General features: G+C 37.6%; 4 protein-coding genes and 1 pseudogene across 4 annotated transcripts; all 5 read left to right on the top strand.

Annotated features, from left to right (window-relative positions):
- On the top strand, positions 327 to 2,865 carry LOC104723170 (aquaporin NIP1-2). The gene is made up of 5 exons (XM_010441490.2): positions 327 to 616; positions 751 to 975; positions 1,601 to 1,819; positions 2,251 to 2,312; positions 2,417 to 2,865. The coding sequence occupies exons 1-5, from the start codon at positions 461 to 463 to the stop codon at positions 2,634 to 2,636; spliced, it is 882 nt and encodes a 293-aa protein (XP_010439792.1). The 5' UTR covers positions 327 to 460; the 3' UTR covers positions 2,637 to 2,865.
- Positions 3,174 to 4,631, top strand: LOC104723169 (oil body-associated protein 2B-like). The gene is made up of 4 exons (XM_010441489.2): positions 3,174 to 3,529; positions 3,892 to 3,974; positions 4,060 to 4,174; positions 4,279 to 4,631. Exons 1-4 carry the CDS (start codon positions 3,241 to 3,243, stop codon positions 4,518 to 4,520), a joined length of 729 nt encoding a protein of 242 aa, XP_010439791.1. The 5' UTR covers positions 3,174 to 3,240; the 3' UTR covers positions 4,521 to 4,631.
- LOC104723168 (cyclic phosphodiesterase-like) lies at positions 9,614 to 10,910 on the top strand. The gene is made up of 3 exons (XM_010441487.2): positions 9,614 to 9,952; positions 10,136 to 10,190; positions 10,571 to 10,910. The coding sequence occupies exons 1-3, from the start codon at positions 9,668 to 9,670 to the stop codon at positions 10,771 to 10,773; spliced, it is 543 nt and encodes a 180-aa protein (XP_010439789.1). The 5' UTR covers positions 9,614 to 9,667; the 3' UTR covers positions 10,774 to 10,910.
- On the top strand, positions 11,117 to 12,370 carry LOC104723167 (cyclic phosphodiesterase-like). The gene is made up of 3 exons (XM_010441486.1): positions 11,117 to 11,554; positions 11,751 to 11,805; positions 11,977 to 12,370. The coding sequence occupies exons 1-3, from the start codon at positions 11,123 to 11,125 to the stop codon at positions 12,174 to 12,176; spliced, it is 687 nt and encodes a 228-aa protein (XP_010439788.1). The 5' UTR covers positions 11,117 to 11,122; the 3' UTR covers positions 12,177 to 12,370.
- On the top strand, positions 13,820 to 14,596 carry LOC104727929 (annotated as a pseudogene).

The raw sequence follows: 21,656 nt of genomic DNA, 5'->3' as shown, positions 1-21,656 counted from the left end.
ATCGAATAAAAATGGGATCTATGTTTTATTTTATATAGAAATTTCAAAAAATAATTATATTTTGTCCCAAAATTCTGTTATAAAACTAAAACGGAGATAATTTTTTTTTCTTTTTGACAAAAAAAAGAGAGAGAGAGAGATATGTTAAAGTTATTATCTTATTTTTTTTTTTAAAAAAGCAATGGTCAAATATATCATGTGAAATAGTTTCAAAAATACATCATCGATTTTTTTTAAAAATATATTAAAATGGTCAAATTAAAAATCGTCAAAGAAGTCCAATCTTTCTCTCTCTCTAGCCATATTTGCCAATAAATTGGAGACGCATCTTCACCAAACTCATTCACACAAGTCATTACAAGTCTCATCTTTCTCTGAGCTAGGAGTTTTATTTCTTGGCTTTTTTTTTTTTTTTTTATCTTCTTAGTTTTGTGAGGAAAAAAAAAACAAGCAAACTGTTATGGCGGAGATCTCGGGAAACGGACATGGTAACGATGCAAGAGAAGGAGCTGTGGTGGTGAATCTCAAGGAAGAAGACGAACATCAACAACAACAACAACAACCATTGAAGAAACAAGACTCTCTTCTCTCCTTCTCTGTCCCTTTCTTACAAAAGGTAGATTAACACTATATTTAAACTCTCAAAGATCTATTAAACTCTCTATAATTCGTTACCAAATTACCATAATTTACTAAAATGAAATACTCTGTTTTTTTTTGTCCTGTTGTTAAATTGCTCTGTTTTCTCAGTTGATGGCGGAGGTTCTTGGAACGTACTTCTTGATATTCGCAGGTTGTGCAGCTGTGGCTGTGAACACACAACACGACAAAGCCGTGACTCTTCCAGGGATCGCCATCGTTTGGGGACTCACCGTCATGGTCCTCGTTTACTCTCTTGGTCACATCTCCGGTGCTCATTTCAACCCGGCCGTCACAATCGCCTTCGCCTCTAGCGGCCGTTTCCCTCTCAAGCAGGTAGGTCAATACATACCAAAATACTTATAATGATCGATCAAGTTTTTGTTTTTATGTGATTTTTTTAGTTTGATGAACAAACTAAAGAACATTTGTGTTTGATAGGGTTAGTTTAGCTGTCGTTTGATTGTTTTACACGAAACTGTAAGTTATATAAAATAAATTATATATTTTCTATTGGATTCTTTATTTCTTTAGAAGTTGCATTTTCTTCAAAAGTTTTACTTAAATGTTTTCTTATATCTTTCACTAATTAATGGCTACTGATTTGCGTAGATATGAGTAATGATGATTGAGTGTGGTTAATTTAAATGTATGCGTCTACGGGATATGATTTACAGCGGATACTTACGTATACAATTATTCTTAACCCAAACTGTTCAAAAAAAAAAAAAAAACTTTTAGTTCTCTAGTTCTCCTATTGAAACTTTTAAAAAGAGTTAATTTATCATGTAACTTTTGTCTGTATATATATTTTTCTCCTCAAACTCAATCTTCTTAGTCAAACAAAATTGTGATATATAAATGTCAAATTATTCACAATCATCCAATATATCTTGGGTCCCTAGTTAATTAATTGGTTACTAAAAATTATTTTTATATATTTTTCTTTGATTTTTTTTAGGTCCCGGCTTATGTGATATCACAAGTGATAGGATCTACGCTCGCGGCAGCAACTTTACGTCTCTTGTTCGGACTTGATCAAGACGTTTGTAGTGGAAAACACGATGTGTTCGTTGGAACATTACCATCGGGGACGAATTTGCAGTCGTTTGTGATCGAGTTTATCATCACTTTCTACCTAATGTTCGTCATTTCCGGTGTCGCCACCGATAATAGAGCGGTTAGTCTTTCAAGCTCTTCTTATCTTGCACGTATATTATATTGTCAAATTTGATGAGCTTATATGTTGGGGACTCTTACTACTTTAAGTATGTTCTCATTAACTTTTAACTAATGTGTTTTCATTTTTATGTACTTTATATCTATTGAACAATCTACCTAGTAACGGAAATAATGCACTTTTTAAAGGTTGTTTGTTTTCATGAAATATAGACCCGATACGTTCCTCTATGGTTTTCTATTTGATATTTAAATTTGGTTTACAAGTGAAACAAATATTATTTTTAATATTATATTTTTTGTCACCAAACTTTTTTATCGTTTTATGGATTGAGTGTTATTGGCGCAATAACGCTTCCTTGCACATATTTTCTTTTGTCTTTTCTATTTATGAGAAACTTAACATTAAGTTCAAATGTTTTTAATAAGCAGATCGGAGAACTTGCCGGACTAGCAGTGGGATCAACGGTGCTACTTAACGTGATAATTGCCGGGTAATTTATTACTTACAATATTTCTATTTGTTATCATTTTTCCTTTTAGAAAAAGAAAAAAAAAATAACTAAAAATGCTATATGGATTACATATTTTTTATCAGACCGGTATCGGGAGCATCAATGAATCCAGGACGAAGTTTAGGACCTGCGCTGGTTTATAGTTGCTACAAAGGACTTTGGATCTACATGGTCTCACCAATACTTGGTGCGGTTTCGGGTGCGTGGGTTTATAACACGGTCAGATATACCGATAAACCATTGCGAGAAATAACCAAAAGCGGTTCGTTTTTAAAGACCGTGCGTAACGGTAGCTCTCGTTGATAAAAGAAAGAAAATAAAGCTTGGTTATGTTAAAATTAGTCGTCGGAGGTTTAAGTAATAATTTGAGTATTTTGGTATGAAAATGTTTTTAATTTCGAATTATACCATAGAAAGGGTAAACATTTATGGTATGTGACGAACATATATATAACTGATCTATAACGAGTTTGACCAGACCTAATCACGGATATGGTTGTATTAAATGCTATATTTAAGTCTTCTCTTTTTATGCGAAAGATTCTATCTTCATATATATGTGCAACTGTTCTATCTCATGGACACTTTAAGCAAAATCGTCAAAAGTTGTTATTTCGAACTCGTCAAACAAAGCACAATGTCCGGTGTCGCAAACATTGCCAAGTGTGCATTACTTTGTCCAGAGCATTAAAACCGGACCTGATCACTTTGTCCGGAAAACACTAAACTTAGCATCTCTATAATCCTCCGCCACATCACTATTCTCTAATGACATGTCACACATAAAAGTCACTTCACGTCATATTTTCCTCATGCAAACATCACTCCTCTTTTATAAGACCGAACCAAACACAAACCAAGCTAAAGGAGAAGAGAAAAAGGCTTTTAAAACAGTTTAGTTTAGCTAATGGCGTCGAGTGATAAGGTTCCGGTGGCGTGTCCGGCTAGCAGCGGTGATGGAAAGGAGCCAATGGGAGATCCGACCAAGACGACCACCACGATTCTCGACAAAGGAACGGCTATGATGCAATCAATGAAACCGATCAGGCAAATGAGTCTCCACGTGTGTTCATTTGCTTGCTATAGCCACGATCCTGGCCGTCATGTGGAAGTTCATATCTACGGCCACCGTGTAAACCAGGACTTCCTACAGTGTGCTGTCTACGATTCAAACTCCTCTAAGGCTCATCTCATCGGTACATACACTTCCACCTCGATTGTTTGTACTTTGTTTATATTTTCCAAATAAACTTATTCTTCTTAATTAAACTTTTATTGTTATTGTAGTTATTACTTAGTTTAACGTATAAACTGCCTTAAAAACAATCGAAATTTTACATTTCACAATTTAGTTGTTTAAAACTTTGAATTTTAAAAATTGATTAGTTTCTTTTAGGAAGGCACTACTATACGGTTAATCGGTGGTCATGCTTAAGCATATTGCGTATATAGTCATTGACTATTATAAGTATGAATGTGTTAACTTGAATATTAAAGCTCTTGTTTGATATTGTTTTATGACTTACGAATTCTGTTTCTTATTGTATTAAATTTCTAGGGATCGAATATATAGTGTCAGAGAAGTTATTCGAAAGTCTCTCACCGGAGGAACAGAAGCTCTGGCACTCGCATGACTACGAGGTTCATTTCAATATACACTTCCGGTATGTTTTACATATCAATTACCGAAGAATCGAAAATGACAAAAATTAAGTGTTGTTTGTAGATCCAAATGGCTCTTCTAGTAACTCCAAGGGTCCCGGAGATGGTTGCGAAGCCGGAGCTTAAAAATCTTGCCAAATCTTACGGAAAATTTTGGTGTACATGGCAGATTGACCGAGGTAACTAATTAGTCTTGCAAAATTTAGGTAAAACCAACCTTGTATTTTAATATGATGAGATATGAACTTAATAGCTTAGGTTTTTTGTTTTGTTTTGTTTTTAGGGGATAGATTACCACTAGGAGTACCATCACTAATGGTGTCGCCACAAGATGTGAATCTTGGGAGAATAAAACCGGAGATGGTGAAAAAGAGAGATGAAGAACATGGAATCTCGACGGAAGCATTGAAGCCGTCGAGAGATGGGATATGTGGACCGGAAAAGAAGAATCTGGTTCGGTTCAGGAAAGGCTTTGCGCTTGATGTTGTTGAGACTGATATGAAGAGAACAGCTCCCTTCCCGTAACCTTTTTTATGCGTGCATGTTTTTAATGAAATCTCAGACGACATAATATATATAAGTTCGTAAACTCATACAATATATATGGCTAAACAGTATATCCAAGTTTTTATGCTTTATATTGGTATTTTAATCTTCATACAGTAGAACCTCTATAAATTAATACTTACTATAAATTAATAATTTTTTGGTCACAAGTTGGGCCGATGTAAAAAATGACACATTTCGATAAAATAATAAGATAATATTTTTTTTGAAAATCCTATGTAAAATATGGTACCATCAATATCTTAATTTTTTTTTTTGACAACAAAAAAAGATCAGCTCATATGAGCCAATGCGAAGGAAAATCATTTACAAATAAAACATGTTGCAGAGATGAACGCGTTTGGCGTGCCAACTTATCCGCACTTACATTTGCAGTTCTTGGAATTAGAGACAAAGAGCAAGCAGAAAATTCCTCCATGTCCATCTTGATATCGTCGAGGTAGATTTTGAAAGCCGGCCAGTCCTAAGGCGAAGACACCATCTTCACCAAGTCTGCACAATCTGTATAGAAAGTCACCTCTTGATAGTCATGTCCTATCATGTACCGCATAGCCCAAACAAAGGCTTCTATTTCGGCATGCAATGGTGAAAGACTACGTCAAAGCGTCCAGAGAAGACAAACACACCCATCCTACACCCGCAAAAGCATCGCCTACTTTCCACGAGCCATCTACAAAGCATCTATAGCCTGAATACCTATCAGGAAGGTGCCCCAATCGCCCCTGTCCCCGAGCATAGGGAGGGTTGAGCATTGGAGATAGGTCCTCCTCCACCTCCTCCACCTCCTCTACCTGAGCCTGCAACCAGGAAGTCGCCACCCCAACCGCTATCCTCACTACGTCCTCTGGTTTTTCCATCAGATTTTCAAAAACGCAAGCATTTCTCGCTTTCCATATGTACCACATGAGCCAAGGAAAAGCTTGTACCTGCGAACCCGGGTTTGTTGAACCTAAAAAATGATCTACATTGGCATACAGAGATTCCGTGGGAAAGGAATATGGCCCAACTGGTACATAAGCTAAAGTTGGCCAAACCTGGCGAGTTGGGGGACACCGAAAAATCGCATGATTTATTGTTTCCTCTTCAGCCCCGCATCTTGCACAGACCGGGTCACAAGCAATACCACGACGATGCAAGGTTGTGGAGACCGAAAGGCAACCTGACAACACTTGCCACATAAAGTGCCTAAGCTTCAGTGAACAAGGAACTCTCCAGACCCACGCGAGGAGGGGAGTAATATGCGGCCCGTACCGAGTATCCTGAGACATCCGCTCCTCCGCCGCCCGTTCCGTATTATACCCTGATTTGACCGAATATTTTCTGGACTTTGTAAAATGCCAACCGAGAGAATCTTCCGTATGAGAAATACCCAACGGTAAAGCCCCTATCAAAACAGCATCATCCGGATCAAAATGCTCATGGAGCTGATCCATACGCCAAGAATTTGTTTGACGATCAATAAAGTTTGGTAATTTTAATGAAGGGTCCTTGAAAGAACCCCTACTCAAAGCTGGTCTCGGGGATTGAGCTGGTATCCATGGATCAGTCCATATAGAAATGGTTTCTCCAGAACCAAATCGTTTAATAAGCCCTTTATTTACCAGAGATCTAGCTGAAACAATACTCTGCCATCCAGAGGATGGAGAGTATGATCTGATCGGATCCATAGGATCTGAGTTCCAATAATATCTACCCTTGAAAACCCGAGCAAAAAGAGAATCTGGTGTTTCAATCAGCCGCCACAATTGCTTCGCCAACAAGGCTGTGTTAAAATCATCAGCATTCCTAAAACCCAAACCCCCCAGCTGCTTACTGACACGTAACTTCTCCCAGGCTAGCCAATGCATACCCCCAGATTGCCCTGAACTCCACCAAAAATTTGCCATTGCACTAGTCAATTTGGATGTGACTGTTTTAGGCAACCGAAAGCACGACATAACAAACGTCGAAACCGCCGTAGCAACTGACTTTATCATTACCTCCTTTCCCCCTCTGGACAACTGTTTTGCTGTCCAACCATTCGTTCGACTCTGAAGCCTATCCCGAACATAGGAGAAAACTTTCGTCTTGGACCCTCCCAGACTCTTTGGGATCCCTAAAAAGATCCCATCCCGCCCAATCTCGATATTCCAAGGACCCCCTGAACCTCCTGTTTTACTACTTCATCCACATTGTGCCCAAATTGGATGGAGGATTTATCGAAATTAATTTTCTGTCCTGATACCACTTCATAATTCCTTAAGATATCCAAAATTACCCCACATTGAACCGTATCAGCTTTGCAGAAGAATAGACTATCATCTGCAAACAACAAGTGCGTAATCGGTGGACATTTGTTAGCCACCTTGATTCCCGTTATCCGTTTATCTTTTTCGGCCTTCCGTATATTAGCAATTAGCACCTCCGTACAAAGGATAAACAAATAAGGAGATAATGGGTCGCCCTGACGTAAACCCCTCTTCGGAACAATCAAACAATTAGGGTGGCCGTTCAGCAGGACCCGATACTCAACCGAAGATATATAAAACATAACCATAGAGATCCATTTTTCCGCAAAACCCATTTTTCGTAGCAGAGCCTCGACGAAGCTCCATTCAACCCTATCATACGCTTTGCTCATATCCGTTTTTATTGCCATATATTTTCCTTTACACAACGGATTAGTCCTGAGTCCATGAAACATCTCTTGAGCAATTAAGATGTTGTCGGAAATCAAACGACCCGGAACAAAAGATGATTGAGTTTCCGAAACCAGCGTTGGCAGCACCAATTTAAGCCGTTGACACAAAACCTTGGAAATAACCTTGTATCCCACATTACACAAACTAATCGGACGTAATTCCGCCATCCGAGTCGGCCTACCCACCTTGGGAATAAGACAAATATGCGTGCGATTTAAGCTCTTATCAAAAACACCCTCCTCAAAAAATTGGTTAACTATAGAGACTAGATCTTTCTTGACAATACCCCATGCCTTCTGGAAAAACAAAGCGGTCATTCCATCCGGCCCGGGCGCCTTATCCGGATGCATCATAAACAGAACCTGCCGTACCTCCGCCTCCGTAACCGGGGCCGTTAATCGATCATTGACCTCCTCCGTCATAACCAGATCAACCTCAACCAACGCCTCCTCAAAGACCGAAGGGTTAGTTGAAGTAAACAAACTTTCAAAATACGCTACCGCCGTGTTGCAAATTTCAGTTTCCTTAGTAGACCATATATCATTCCGATCATAAAGACCCATAATACGATTTCGAGCCCGACGCTGCTTTGTTTGCGCCTGAAAGTACTTTGTGTTTCTATCCCCCACTCGCATCCAACGGTTCCGACTTTTCTGATGCCAATATACCTCCTCATCCCGATAAGCTTCACGCAAGCGTGAAGTTAACTCAGAAATCACATCCGGAGCCACCGCATCGTCCGCTTGGGCCACCTCCAACTGTCTTTTAAGAGCTTCAATCGTATCTCGTCCATAAGGAACCTGCGCTTTCCGCCATTGAGAGATTGCTCTCCTGCATTTTCCGACTTTGTCCACAAATTTCGTCGAATCCCGATCAGCTGGGCCACCCCAACCCAGAGATATAGCATCCATCAAGCCCGCCTTTCCTATCCACCTTCTATCAAACATAAAACACCGGCGCCCACGCGGTCGCTTGGAACCGATACTGGTCACCAAAGGTTTATGATCAGAAGCGATCATAGGCAAATATTCTGTGACTGTATCCGGAAACAAATCATGCCAATCCTCAGTACCTAAAGCTTGATCCAGCCGACAGCGAATCGTGTTCTTATCCCGCCATCCTTTCCATGACAAACAGTCACCCAAGTATGGAAATTCCAGAAAACCACAATCTTGTATCATCCCATTGAAAGAACGGAAAGAAGCCGTATGTCTAAGCTTACCCCCTCGTTTTTCATGATTCTCTGTTAATTCATTAAAATCTCCAATCAGAAGCCAAGGTGTAGATCGAGAAGAACTTATCCTCAACAAACGTTCCCAAACCATATCTCGTTTTTTGGAACTGGATCACCATACACAAATTTTATATTAAAAACTTTTCCATTATGCACCTCTTCAATATCAATTAGTCTGTTGGATGCAAAAAGTATTGAGATATCAAAATCATCTTGATTATAAAATAAAGCCAATCCTCCACTACAACCAATAGGTTCCACAGTTTTTAAAACAGTTATATTATTGATTATTATCTTAAATTAATAATCAAATAAACTAAAAATATATATATCTAAGAAAATCTAGTGAATTATGACTCTATTGTTGTTTGCCTATTATTGAATTTGCATTCTTGTTGGAAGTCATCTCTAATCTTTTTCATTGTTGTCTTCTCAATTGCATCCAAAAATTGTGTAGAGTCTAGATGATATAATTGATTATTTAGTAACTGGTTCTAAAGATACCACAAATATCTTCTTCGACTTCATCATTACCATAAATGATAGCAATATCAATTTTTTATAAATTCTAAACTTCTAACATTTATCATTTTTACCTAGATGATTTCATAAACAATTGAAATTCATCCTATTACGGTAACTAATATTATAAATTAAGAAAATTTTTTAAAAATGTAAATGATAACAATTTTATGTTGTAATAGAAAATTTTCAAAATTATGAAAATGAGAAAATCTCTTCATAAATTAAAACCTTTATAAATTAATAAAATTTCATGGTCTCGACCTTATTAATTTATAGAGGTTTTACAGTATTGGTCTTTGTACCTAACCACGTACAATCCCAAATAGGACTATATACTGATTGTAGCGTTGATTTTTTGCGAGTGAACGTGCCATAATTGATTAGCCTTGGTGTAGTTATTTGCCACTTTAGTTGGGATAACATGTTCTGCGTTTTCGTAGTCTTTTAGATAATAATACGTTTTCAAAATTTCTGATGAAGGCCCATTCAGAGAGTTTAGTCTATTGTATATTTTCTCAATCCGTCGTCGTATTTAACACTTCTGTTTCGTCGTCCATAGGAATAATAAACTATATGAGTTTTTAACGTTTTCCTGATAAGCAAATAATAAATAAATATGACTTCTCATCATATTTTGGGATCAAAGAGCATTGACCGATCGATCCATGGAGGAGGTGAAGGAGGACGTATACTCACTGTGGGCATTACCGGATGAGGAATCAGAGCCGAGATTCAGAAAGCTTATGGAAGCTCTGAGATCTGAATTCACTGGCGCTAGTTTCGAACCTCACGTCACCGTCGCCGTAGCCACTCTGACTGCAGAGGAAGCCAAGAAGATGTTCGAATCAGCTTGCGACGGTCTTAAAGCTTACACAGCCACCGTTGATCGCGTCTCCACCGGAACTTTCTTTTTTCAGTGCGTTTACTTGCTTCTCAAATCCACCCCAGAGGTATATATAAAGTTCCAGACTTTTCCTTTCAAGATTCGATCTTTCTGGGAGAATGGTTAATTAAAATCTTGGGTCTTGACTAGAATTTATCATTTGAGATGAGTAAGATTACATTTTTACATATTGAAAGTCTTGGGTTTGGTTTTGGAATCTATAAGGTTAGTTTGTTCTGTTTATTTACAGGTGATGGAAGCTGGTGAACACTGTAAGAAACATTTCAATTCCTCCACTGCCACACGTAAGCTCGTTTGACCTCAAAACTTGTTTATGTAAATATCAAAGCTTTAGATCATTGTAGCTCCATGGTATTTATTATTAACTATTAAGTAAGTCTAGTCACTAGTGTTAATTTCTTTGGGAGATCTAAGGTGAAGTCCATTCATTAGGAATGTTTCTTTGAATATGAAATGTTAGGGGAAGTGTTGTACATTAGCCTGGCAAGTATATAATCCTTTCGAAACCATATCGGACTTGGTTAAGTATCTGAAATCGAATGCATCTGAAGCCTAAATACATTTGGGGAAGCCATGATGGTACTCCAGAGAGTAATCTCTCATATTAGATTCATGAGCCCATATGTATGTGAAAGACGTTTTCTTTGTCTACATATGATTGCAGCTTACATGCCGCATTTGAGCTTGCTTTACGCCGACTTAACAGAAGAGGAGAAGAAGAAAGCGCAGGAGAAAGCTTACACACTCGATAGCACCCTCGATGGCCTGAGTTTCCGGTTAAACCGACTCGCTCTATGCAAAACCGATACCGAAGACAAGACTCTAGAGTCATGGGAGAGAGTGGCTGTATGCAATCTCAGTCCTTAAGAAATACAACGAGTTTGGTTCTGAGTCTGTAATAATAAGGTTTCAATAAACTTGCTTTGGAGCTATGTATCGTCTCTCTCTAAAGATTGAATAAATGTTACCTATAATACAATTCCCCAACACAAAACTTCCACTCGCATGGTGATTGCAGATTTAGCGAAAAGAAACAGACCACAAGTCTTTTTAAAGTGTTTAACCAAAAGAAGTATTTTTAAACCGACCACAAGTCTTTTTAATAATTCTAAGACATTTGCGTCAACGCCTAAAGCTTTGATTGATTAGTCGAAAAGACATTTTGTTAAAGTCAATCCAAAAGGCAGAATTAGGAGAAGCTGTTACGCTATGAATAATGTTTATCTACTTAATCGTTGCAGCTATTTCTAAATATATATATACATACAGCAACATTGAGACGAGTCTTAAAAGAGGGAAAGGGACAATGACGGAAGAAAGCGCAACGCCACTACAACCGCCACAAACGCAGGAGGATGAGGAGGAGGAGAAGGCCATGTATTCGGTCTGGGCGGTACCGGAGGGTGACGTTGACGATCGGTTTCGGAGGGTAATGGAAGGGCTTAGGTCAGAGTTCGGTGGTCCACTGTTTGATCCACATTTAACCCTCGTTGGACCTTTACCTTACAAACTTACGGCCAGCGAGGCTAAACGGATGTTCAAGGCGGCGTGTGAAGGTTTTAAGGCGTATCCTGCCACCGTTGACCAAGTCTCCCCTGGAACTTCTTATTTTCAATGTATTTACTTGTCTCTCCGGCACACCGTAGAGGTAAAGTCATAAATTTAAAAAAATTAAATCTTATATTTTACATGAGGAAACATTAACAAAATACATACATATCGAAATGGAAACTTTATGATACTGTGACGTGAATCTAACATGAACTTTAGAAAAAAATCATACAGTTCATAAATTTTAAAAAATCTACTAAGCTATACAAACGTTGTTTGTGTTATGTTTACAGGTAATGAATGCTGCCGGACATTTTATGTCCCACTTCAAACCCATGACCGGAAAATGTATGATCCAATCTCTAATAAATCAGATTTTAATAATTTTATTGGGATGTAATTGAACCGTTAATAATGTGAACAACATTAAAAATCAAATTCTTACCAAGAAACGTGTTTTATTATCTCTTTCTGTTTACGTGTGTGTGAAATTAATGTTGGGATGTTGGCATGTTGCAGTTTACGTGCCACATATGAGTATACTCTACGGCGATCTAACGGATGGAGAGAAGAAGAACGCGTTAGAGAAAGCTTACGCGCTTGATCCGAGTCTCGACGGATTGAACTTTCGGATCAATCGAGTTGCATTATGGATAACCGATGCAGACGTTGGATCTTGGGTGAAAATTGACGAACATAATCTAATTTCTCAAATATAATAAAGTAAAGATAAATGTTATGGCTGATGTATTCGGTATATATCAGCTGGATCGGTTTATGATGTTTCTTGGTTCGGCTCGGTATGGTTTAAAATAAATGTATGTTTGCCTCTGCTTTATGAAAAGGTCTTGTGATAAAATGACATTTAAAAATCACAATTCTATGTTACTATGAGCATAATGTATATGCATCTTGTGGGAATATTCCTCTTTGTTTTCTAGTTAACTAGTGGTTTGGTCTATACATACATATATATCTTGAAGAAGGGTGAACTAGTCAAGGATTTAAATTATTGGAATCTTATCAAACTGATAATATCATAATAAGATGATTCAAGAAATAATAGTAATAAAAACACAATCAGGAACCATTTTGGAGTCTTGTTGACATTTGTTACTAAAATGACTTAAAAAGTTTCAAAAAGTTTGAATTGAAACTAAAGATAAGAAGAATGATTATAAATAATTCTAGGAGGAGGAAATAGATATAGTTAAACAACTTGTCATTCGTTGAAACTAAAAATTCTGATAGCCATGTACATATTTTTAACATATTTTAAATTTAATGTGAATAATTCTTCAATGTACAAGTACAAACACTTGGACCAAGTGACTCGGTAAGAGTTGGCTGGAAATTCTTAAAGGAGTTGTTCCAGTCTACTATTATATACATATACTAATATAGATAATATTTTGTCCATTTCATTATAAATTGTCGTTTAATTTTTTCACTAATCAAACCAACTTTGAAATCCACGTGACGATGTATCTAATATTAGTCAATATGATGCTATGAGATCTAATACTTATATGTTAATCCAACAAATATATGTATCTAGTTAGAAGTGTAAAATAGATATATCTTCTAAAAATTTTAGAAGTCAGATTTTGTCGGTGTTTTACGAAAATTAGAATATGTATTCTACACATTACTCTATAGTTTACAAATTTTAGAATTTGTTTTCTACATTTTACACTATGTTCTACTGAAGTTAGAAGACGAATTCTACAATTTGTTTTCTACAATCTACAATATGTTCTTTTTCTATTTTTTCCCCCAAAAAAATTAATAAAACAAAATAAATTAGTATGAACTCAATTATGAGAGATATGATGCTAAAGAGAGTGTTTAAGTTAACAACATAAAAAATCCCTTTTCTTTCTGAGGCGATTTGTTTAACGATCAAAGACAACCGTTCCTTATGTGGTTTTTCCGATCAATCGGCGTCGGCTCCGACGTCGATCGTACTCTTCTACTTACTAATCTAAAGAGTTATTAGGTTTTATCATAGGCACAATCTGTGTCATTTGTTATAAGAAAAGCAAAGATGGAAGACGGAGGATGGAAGCAATTCTTGATCAACATCACGATGTTTTTCAAGCCACCATCTCTGCCATTGCTTTCCCTCAATGTTTCTCTAGTATTGCCTTCTCTGGTTTTAATTTTTCAGAACAAAAATCTCGATTATCAGATCTTAAATCGGATTTCGTTTCTGTCAACTTTTTGACCCAACCACTTCCCCTGGGTTAGTGTTGTGTCGCTGGTTTCACTGTTATCAACCACCATTCTCCTTCTCTATTGGTGTATGTTCTTGGAATGCAAGTTTAGTTTTCAGCGGTTTCATATCAACCGCTATTTCACCATGTCCGGCGATTTCTCCATGGTCGTGAGTCTATTCAAACTAACATCTTATGTTAGTTATGTGATTGTTCTCGGGCGTCAGTATGATCTACTGTTGGCGTCCCGAAGTATAACACAAATAGGTCGACCGGCACAGAAACCACCATGGAAGCAATATGTTAAAGAGGAGTTGGAGGACACTATTGGGAGAATCAGAAGATGGTTTACACCATATCAACAAAAATTGGTTTTAAGTACAACCAAGATCAATGACATCTCTTTCGATAAGAGAGTTTCGATTAATCTAAAGGTTATGCGATGTAACAGATGGATCGCTACCTTTGATTTTCAAAAGCGTTACTAGTATTTCATTAATAAAAAGAATGTGATTGCCAAGCAAGAAAATCACACCAGATTGTCGGAAATGACGAAGAAGATTAAGTGTTTTCTTTATCTTATTTTCGTTACACAAACCATTGGTTGTATTTATAATTTTATTGACAATTTTGTATACTCTGATTCATATCAATAAAGTCTTTGAGATGATAAAAAAAGAGAGTGTTTATGTTAACATTCATTGTGAGAAGCAAAAATAACCAAACCATATAAATAAAAATTCAAAAATCTACGTTGCTTATCAAAATCATACAATAACCCTACTACATAAATTAATCAATGAAACAGAGACAATCTAAAAGCCAGAAGAGAAGAACAAAACGTAGGAGAATCACAGTAGCTTTATCTTCTGTGAAAAAAAAAAAAAAATCTGGTTTGGCAAATTTTTTTATTTATGGTGTAGGAGAAGGGTTTTTAGAATTATTATTATTTTTCTTTTATGATATTTTAGGAAAAAATAATCTTAAGGAAAGACTCTTTATGATTTAGATGTTTTGGAATATGTTTAAAAAATTAGATTTTATTTCTATAAGTTGTCAAGTAAGGGTAAAATCGAATTTTAATTATTATAAAACCTAATACACCAAAATTTTCCAAAAAAGTCATTGATGGACAAATTTTAAAATAAACATCCTTTTAAATCAAAATTCCCTAATTTTAATAAATTGGTTACAAATATGTTGTTATACATTAATTGATAGATTAATTGGTTACAAATAAGTTATACCAGAAATCTTAAAGAGAATATTTTAAAGAATCATATCATCTAACTTACCATATTAATTTCCTTTATTAAATTATTCATCAAATAAAATCTTTTGATAATCAACTTAACATATTAATTTGTTAATTATCATTATACTTCACCTCTCATTTTTATATATGAGTCTATTTTGTGAAACAAATAAATTATCATATTATTTATTATAATTAAAAAATAGTTTTATTTCTCGATATACCATAAGTTGAATTTTTAAAAACAAATATAAATTGTCAATCTATAAAATATTCAAGCTTTATTAATATTATTCTTTAAAAATAATATCTATTGAATTAAAAAACTTACTGAGTAACCGGTCAAAATTTGAATATTTAAATTCAATTTCATATTTTTTGTTGAATTTTATAATTTTATATAATATAATAAACTTTATATCATTTATTTTGAAATATTTTTAATATATTGAAATTTGATATAAAAGTTAGAAACTATAAACACTCTAAATTGATTTGTTATAGCAATGTCAATAATATGTCACTATAATATAAAAGAATTTCAAGAAACCAAGTATATTAAAACAAAAAGTATAACAATATATTAAATTACTCATAATATAATAACTCGCTTTTTAAAAACCAAATTTTCAAAATTATATCTTAAAATGACATTCAAGTCATGATGTAGAATATACATTGTTGAAATAACTTCACATATATAACCTAATACAACATATTAAAATTTTATTTTAAATATAAAATATAAAAAATTTTGTATAAAATAAAATTTAACCAGTGTTATAGCACTGGTACTTATCTAGATTTAACAATATAAACTTACAAAATAGGTGTCTTTTTTCAAGCCATCATATTTAGCATATGATTTTATTGCATAATGTAAATGGAGAGCGAAAAGGCGATTGGAACGGAGGGTGAGGTGGATGCGACGATGGTTGATATCGGGGAAAGGGTAAGACTGCCGAGTGAACCTCTGGATCCGGGGATGAATTGGGTGAGGAAGGTGACGGGGAGTAATGTTGGTGGGAGACTGAGACCGGAAGATCTAATGAATGATGCTTTTGTGGATGAGCGAGTGCAGCTGGTTTTTCCTGATGGTGAGGATGGAGAACCGGTTGTTACCATTGAGAAGGAGGAGTTAGAAGTTATGAATTGTTTGTGGAAGCAGTGTATGGTGGTCAAAGTGCTTGGGCGGAGTCTGTCGTTGCCACTGGTTGCCAAAAAATTGAGAGAGATGTGGAAACCTAAAGGGGCTATGTATGTGGTAGATTTGCCACGAAAGTTCTTCATGGTGCGTTTTGAGTTGGAGGATGAGTATATGGCGGCGTTGACTGGGGGTCCTTGGAGGGCGTTTCGGAGTTACCTGATGGTGCAAGCTTGGTCGGCCGGGTTTGATCCGTTGGTGGATGACACTGTCACAACTCCGGTGTGGGTCCGGTTGGCTAATGTCCCCGCGAATTTCTACCATCAAGCAATCCTTCTGGCTATTGCGAAGGGGTTAGGCAAGCCTATTAAGGTAGATTTGAACACTCTTAACTTTGAGCTGGGACCTTTCACTCGGATTTGTGTGGAGGTGAACCTCAGGAAGCCGCTTAAGGGTACGATAATGGTCAATGAGGATAGATATTTTGTGTCGTACGAAGGATTGACAAAAATTTGTTCAATATGTGGTATGTTTGGACACACACAACATGCGTGTGCTTGCAAACCTGTGGAGAGTCTGGTGTCTGCTCAACGTCCGGTGGACAAGAGAGGACCCCTTGTTGAGGAAACGAAAAGAGATAGCTTTACGGTAGTACGTAGGGGAAATCGAAGAACGGAGCGGCCGTCTGCACCGGCCGAGGTTGGGGCTGGTGTAACCGAGGGTAGTTTAGGAAGAACCTTGCAAGAGATTACGCGTATCAATGATTTAGAGAATTTTACCATATCTAACCGATTTGGTAGTTTGGGAGAGGATCTCGATCGTCAGTTGATAAGGAAAGATGTGATTTCACCGGGGGCGGATAAAGAAAACATATCTTTGCAAACTAATTCAAATGTGAGGAAGAGTGGCGTTCAAGTTAAGGCTGTGGTGAATAAAGGGCCGGTGTTCAAAGCGAAAGAGGCCTTTCCTGAAGGCCCAAGTGCGCAACAGACTGGTGGCTTTAAATCTGGTGGGGTTATTGGGCCTAAATCTCGACGGCAAACGAACAAGCCCATGAGAGGTATTGTCTTTGATCTGAAACGAGGGGATTCTCAATGGTCGGAATCGGGTAAACGTTTACGAGTGGAGAAGGAGGATGTATGTCGGGCAGGGAGAGTTTCAGGTCATGGCAGAGATGCGGATCCGATGTCAGAATCTCTGTTACAGCTCCTGGTTAGTGACGCTCCGCCTTTGATTCTCGGATTTGAAGGTAATCAGTTGGGGAATTCATTGGTGGGATTGGATAACCTGGATGAAGAAGGGGTTAGTGTACGGAGTGCATAGCTGTTTGCCCCGGTAGTTCGTTGTGTTTTTGATCAAGATCTTATGAATTGCTTATTGTGGAATTGTCGGGGGGCAAACAAACCCAATTTTCGTCGTTCGGTTTGTTATATTCTGAAGAAATTCCCAGCAAATATCTTAGCTTTGTTCGAAACTCATTCAAGTGAAGATAGAGCGCAGCAAATTTGTCAGGGTCTGGGGTTCGATAATGCTTTCCGGGTTAATTCGTCAGGTCAGAGTGGGGGTATTTGGCTTTTGTGGAGGTCGGTAGTTGGGGAGGTGGTTACTCAGATCAGTTTGTTTATGCTATTGTGACGAGGGAGACAGAGGTGTTGCATCTGGGGGTAGTTTATGCTGCCCCTACTGTGTCGCGGAGGTGTGGTCTATGGACCAAACTTAAGAGTGTGCTGCAGGGTGTTACTGGTCCAGTCTTGATTGGCGGTGATTTCAATACTCTAGTCCGTCTTGATGAGAGGACTGGGGGAAATGGTTGCCTCTCTCCGGACTCTTTGAGTTTTGGGGACTGGATTCATGATTTGTCCTTAATAGACATGGGCTTTAAGGGGAGTCGGTTTACATGAAAGCAGGGTAGAGTTGAGAGTTCCTATGTTGCTAAGCGGCTAGACAGGGTGTTTTGTTGTGCGAATGCACGTCTGAAATGGCAGGAGGCAACGGTTACCCACTTGCCTTTTGTGTCATCAGATCACACCCCTTTGTATGTGCAGTTATAACCAGAGGTTCGAGGGGATCCACGCCGACGACCGTTCCGGCTTGAGGCTGCATGGTTACAGCATGAGGGATTCAAGGATATGTTGGAGGCATCTTGGAACCGCGAGCTGTCTACTCCTTTGGCTTTGAAGAACCTTCGAGTAAAGCTTAAGAGATGGAATAGAGAGGTGTTTGGTGACATTAACAGGCGTAAGGATAAACTAATGCAGGAGTTACAGGAGCTTCAAGTTCTGATTGATGTGAACCCGATGGACACTCTGTTAATAAAGGAAGTGGAGCTACAAAAGGAATTGGAGGTAATTTTGGAGCAAGAGGAGATGGTCTGGTTTCAGAAATCCAGGGAGAAGTTTATTGCGTATGGTGACCGCAACACGAGATATTTTCACACCTCAACAATTATTCGACGACGGCGGAATCGAATTGAAATGTTGAAAGGGGAGAGTGGTGATTGGATCTCTGAGGCTCAAGAGTTGGAGTCGTTGGCGGTTGGATATTACAAGCGGCTTTATTCAATGGAGGATGTGCCACAGTCCGAATGGTAATTTTATGGTGCAATCTGCACATTATTTTTTAACTCAGGACAGAACACTGCAAGCTGATATGGGCGTGTTATTTGGTAAACTCTGGAGTCTGAAGGTTCCGTAGAGGGTGAGAGTTTTCTTTTGGTTGGTTGTGCATCAGGTTATCATGACAAATTCTGAAAGACAAAGACGACATCTGTGTGATTCAGGGGTTTGTCAGGTGTGTAAAGGGGGTGAGGAGACTATTATCCATGTCCTTCGGGATTGTCCGGCGATGTCAGGGCTATGGAATCGTATTGTGTTGGATAGAAAGCGTCAGTTCTTTGGCCAGGGTCTACTGGAGTGGGTGTCGGGTAACATGGGGGACATGGCAGTAAGGCATGATGTTCTGTGGGCTGTTTTGTTTGGTATGACTGTATGGTGGGGCTGGAAGTGGCGTTGTGATAACGTCTTTGGTGGACTTGGTAAATGTAGAGATAGGGTTAAGTTTGTCAAGGATTTGGCTAAGGAAGTGCATCATGCAAATCTGACTTGTCGAGGAAGGTTAAATGTCGCAGTTCGAGTGGAGAGGCAGATTGCATGGGTTCCACCTAAGGAGAACTGGTTCAAGCTTAACATTGATGGTGCCTCTCATGGGAATCCTGGTTGTGCTACGGCAGGAGGCGTCATCCAGGATAGTATGGGGATGTGGATTCAGGGTTTTTCGCTGAACATAGGACATTGTACTGCTTCGTTGGCAAAACTCTGGGGGTCTACTACGGCCTGCAAAGCGCATGGGAGAAATGGCTAACTCATGTAGAGTTAGAGATTGATTCAGAGTTGGTAGTGGGTTTTCTTACGACAGGGATAGTGGATACTCATGTAAAGTTAGAGATTGATTCAGAGTTGGTAGTGGGTTTTCTTACGACAGGGATAGTGGATACTCATGTAAAGTTAGAGATTGATTCAGAGTTGGTAGTGGGTTTTCTTACGACAGGGATAGTGGATACTCATGTAAAGTTAGAGATTGATTCAGAGTTGGTAGTGGGTTTTCTTACGACAGGGATAGTGGATACTCATGTAAAGTTAGAGATTGATTCAGAGTTGGTAGTGGGTTTTCTTACGACAGGGATAGTGGATACTCATGTAAAGTTAGAGATTGATTCAGAGTTGGTAGTGGGTTTTCTTACGACAGGGATAGTGGATACTCATCCCTTGTCTTTCCTAGTACGTGTGTGCTATGGCTTTCTTTCAAGGGACTGGTCAGTCCGGGTTACGCATGTGTATAGGTAGGCTAACTGTCTTGCGGACGGGTTAGCAAACTATGCTTTCACTCATCCTTCTGGCTTGCAACTGTTTGATTCTTGTCCGGAATGTCTTCTTTCTGTTTTGATGGAGGATACTAGAGGATCTGCAACATCGCGATGAGTGTGTCTTTAATTTTGTTTTTGTTTCAATAAGTAAGGGAGGTTTTGTTTCCCTTTGCCTTACAAAATTTTTTTTTATTGCATAATGTTTTATCCAAATTTTTTTTTAAAAACAATCACATAAATTATATTTTATATAAAAATTATAATATAAATAAAATAAATTTCAATTCGTGCTCTAGCACGGTGTTAATCTAGTATCCCTATTAGAGTAGGAACAACTTTGGAATGTATAGTTGACATTTGTTACTAAATCACTTAGAAAAAACCGAAAAAGTTTGATTGAAATCAAGAGATAATAATTAAAAATATGTTTTCAGCAGTAAAATATGAGCTATAAATTAAGACAACTTGTCATTAGAGACAACAAATTGGTTATTTACATAGTTTATATATACACCCATGTCTGAAAATAAGAATGTCAAAATCTTGACCTTGCATGTTAGTTGCTGTTACATATGAAAAAAAATAGTTAAACATAAAGGTTGACAAAATAGAAAAACTAGAAAGATGCGAAAACCATACAAAATTCACATGTTGTGACATCGAATAGTAAATTAAACGAGTTTTTGTGATATAATGAAATTTTGACAAATAAAAGGATGAGGATGAACATGTCAATCTTTACCTATTCAAATATACACATCAATAAATAGGATCACATACTTAGCATGTAAACCTTATCCAATTAGTGTTTTATTTTTTTCCTTGGCCAAATAAAGTGGCTATAAAAACAAGAAACAACTAAAGTAGCCTGTAAATTGATAATGTACTTAGAAAAATACCATTAAACAAGTGGAAAAAATGTGAATCATTTTGGGAATTCAAACGGAAATAGAACTGTGATGTATCTTATGATTCTTATCTTAATACATGACTTTTTAATTCACGAGCCAGCTTGGTTACAAACAATACAAGTATACAACAACAACAAAAAAAGCGTCGGTCGGCAAGTTAAAACGCGGCCGTTTAATCGAATCGAATCCAAACACGTGCCGATTGATCCACACCGTTACTTTTCATCTGACGCTGTTAAAATCAGCGGTTTGGATCTGTTTTATTCTCTTTTCGTCAACGCATTTCTTACCGTGGCGCCAGACATGACGTCTCCTTTTACAAATGAACTTTTCCTCTAAAACGCGCTTCGAACCACGTGATAGACACGCGCAACACAGAAGCTGTAGGTTCGTCTCCTTTTCGTCTCCAATGACTTGTTAAAGCTTTCTCTTCTCCATTACGGCATTAAGGCATCACCCCACCTATAAATTTCGCCACTTTGTAAAGTCACACCAAAAAAGCACAAACCTTTTTTCGATTTCTTCGTTCAATTTCTTCTCAAGATTGTGTCTTGTGTCTCAAAAGGGTTTCAAAAAGGTTTGATTTTTCATTGACCCGCTCCGAGATTTTCGGATACAAATCAAAGGGTTTAAGGATCAAGATTTGTTTTTCTGGGTTTTGTTTTTTGCTATTGTGTAAATGGAAGAAGAGTACTTAGTTCCGAGGTTTACGATTGGTCGTCAATCTTCGATGGCGCCGGATAAGGTTCCGGAGCCGTCGATTCACTCAGAAGAAGAGGTGTTAGAAGATGGAGAAGAGATCGACGGTGGT

The sequence above is a fragment of the Camelina sativa genome, chromosome 11, assembly GCF_000633955.1.
Source record: "Camelina sativa cultivar DH55 chromosome 11, Cs, whole genome shotgun sequence".
Classification (NCBI taxonomy): Eukaryota; Viridiplantae; Streptophyta; class Magnoliopsida; order Brassicales; family Brassicaceae; genus Camelina; species Camelina sativa.
Note: the sequence above shows the minus strand (reverse complement) of the source record. Positions and strands in the feature narration are given on the sequence as shown.